At 38.6% G+C, this 1,276-nt stretch overlaps 1 protein-coding gene across 1 annotated transcript; it reads right to left on the minus strand.

The window, feature by feature from the left end:
- Positions 1-216: 216 nt before the first annotated feature.
- Positions 217-567, minus strand: LOC107063049 (uncharacterized). The gene has a single exon (XM_015314453.1). It carries the CDS (start codon positions 565-567, stop codon positions 217-219), a length of 351 nt encoding a protein of 116 aa, XP_015169939.1.
- Between the last annotated feature and the right edge of the window lie 709 nt (positions 568-1,276).

Below are 1,276 nucleotides of genomic sequence, written 5' to 3' on the forward strand. Positions count from 1 at the left end.
TCTAAAATTCGGGTTAGACTCATTTCCCACTCAATTTGACCCCCTGAATAAGAATATGAAGTCGAATTTCCGAAATGATGCACGGATTTTGAGATATATGGAAATTACAATTTTAGGTGTTTCCGAAGCACATTTTCGGGCATTTTTGGGGTCGTTTCAGAAATGCTTTCAATCATCTTCCAAATACACCACTTCAATTACTGATATATCCAGACATTATCCAAAGTAGAGCTTCAAGCGTTTCCCATTTACTTTGAATGCCGATCCTTCTTTGCTTTCATCTTCAATTGCCCCATTTGTAAGCACTCGAGTCACTTTGAATAGGCCTGACCACTTCGACTTGAGTTTACCCGGGAAAAGTCTCAAATAGGAGTTATAAAGCAAGACAAGATCGCCAACTTTAAACTCTCGCTGAAGGATTTTGGCATCATGCCACTTCTTCATTTTCTCCTTGTAAAGGGCCGAACTCTCATACACTCGCAGCCGGAACTCTTCTAATGTATTAAGTTGGTTGACTCTATCTTTTGAAGCATCCCCCAATTCAAGTTTAATGCTTTCAATGCCCATGATGACTTATATTCAAGTTCAATTGGTAGGTGACAAGATTTTCCCAATACCAATTGGCATGTCTTTTTGAATCCGGTGCAGTAAGCCCAAAGAGCATCATCTAACTTTCGAGACCAGTCAGCCCAATTTGCATTGACTTTTTTGCCAGAATTCCCTAGATTTCCCGATTCGACACTTCAACCTACCCACTTGTGTGTGGATGATAAGAGGTTGAAACCTTATGCTTAAGTCCATATTTTCTCAACAACAATGCAAACAAACGGTTGCAAAAATGAGATCCCCATCACTAATAAGTGCACACAGAGTGCCAAACCTTGTGAAAATGTATCGCTTCAAGAATTTCACAACACTCCTCTATTCATTGTTGGGTAAAGCTACTCTACTCATTTAGAAACGTAGTCAACCGCAAAAGAACAATTTATACGTTCCCAAGCTAGATTCTTAAAGATGCAATCAATACAACTATCAATCAATAATTCCATTAGAACTCACAAAAGGTCCCATGAAGTCGATTCCCAGACATTGAACAATTCTACCTCTAGAATAGGATGGAGAGGTAATTTATGCTTTCTTGACATCCACTTTCTCAAGCTAGATCCTCAAAGATGCAATCAATGCAACTATCAATCAATAATTCGACTCTAACACCTCTTTCTCAAGAAAGTATAAAGTACTAAGCTAGAATTGCATTTGCAACTACAATTCCTCA

This window comes from Solanum tuberosum, unplaced genomic scaffold, assembly GCF_000226075.1.
Source record: "Solanum tuberosum cultivar DM 1-3 516 R44 unplaced genomic scaffold, SolTub_3.0 scf00293, whole genome shotgun sequence".
Taxonomy (NCBI): domain Eukaryota; kingdom Viridiplantae; phylum Streptophyta; class Magnoliopsida; order Solanales; family Solanaceae; genus Solanum; species Solanum tuberosum.

Coding starts and splice junctions, on each gene's coding strand:
- LOC107063049 (XM_015314453.1), bottom strand. CDS start 567: ATGGGCATTGAAAGCATTAAACTTGAATTGGGGGATGCTTCAAAAGAT.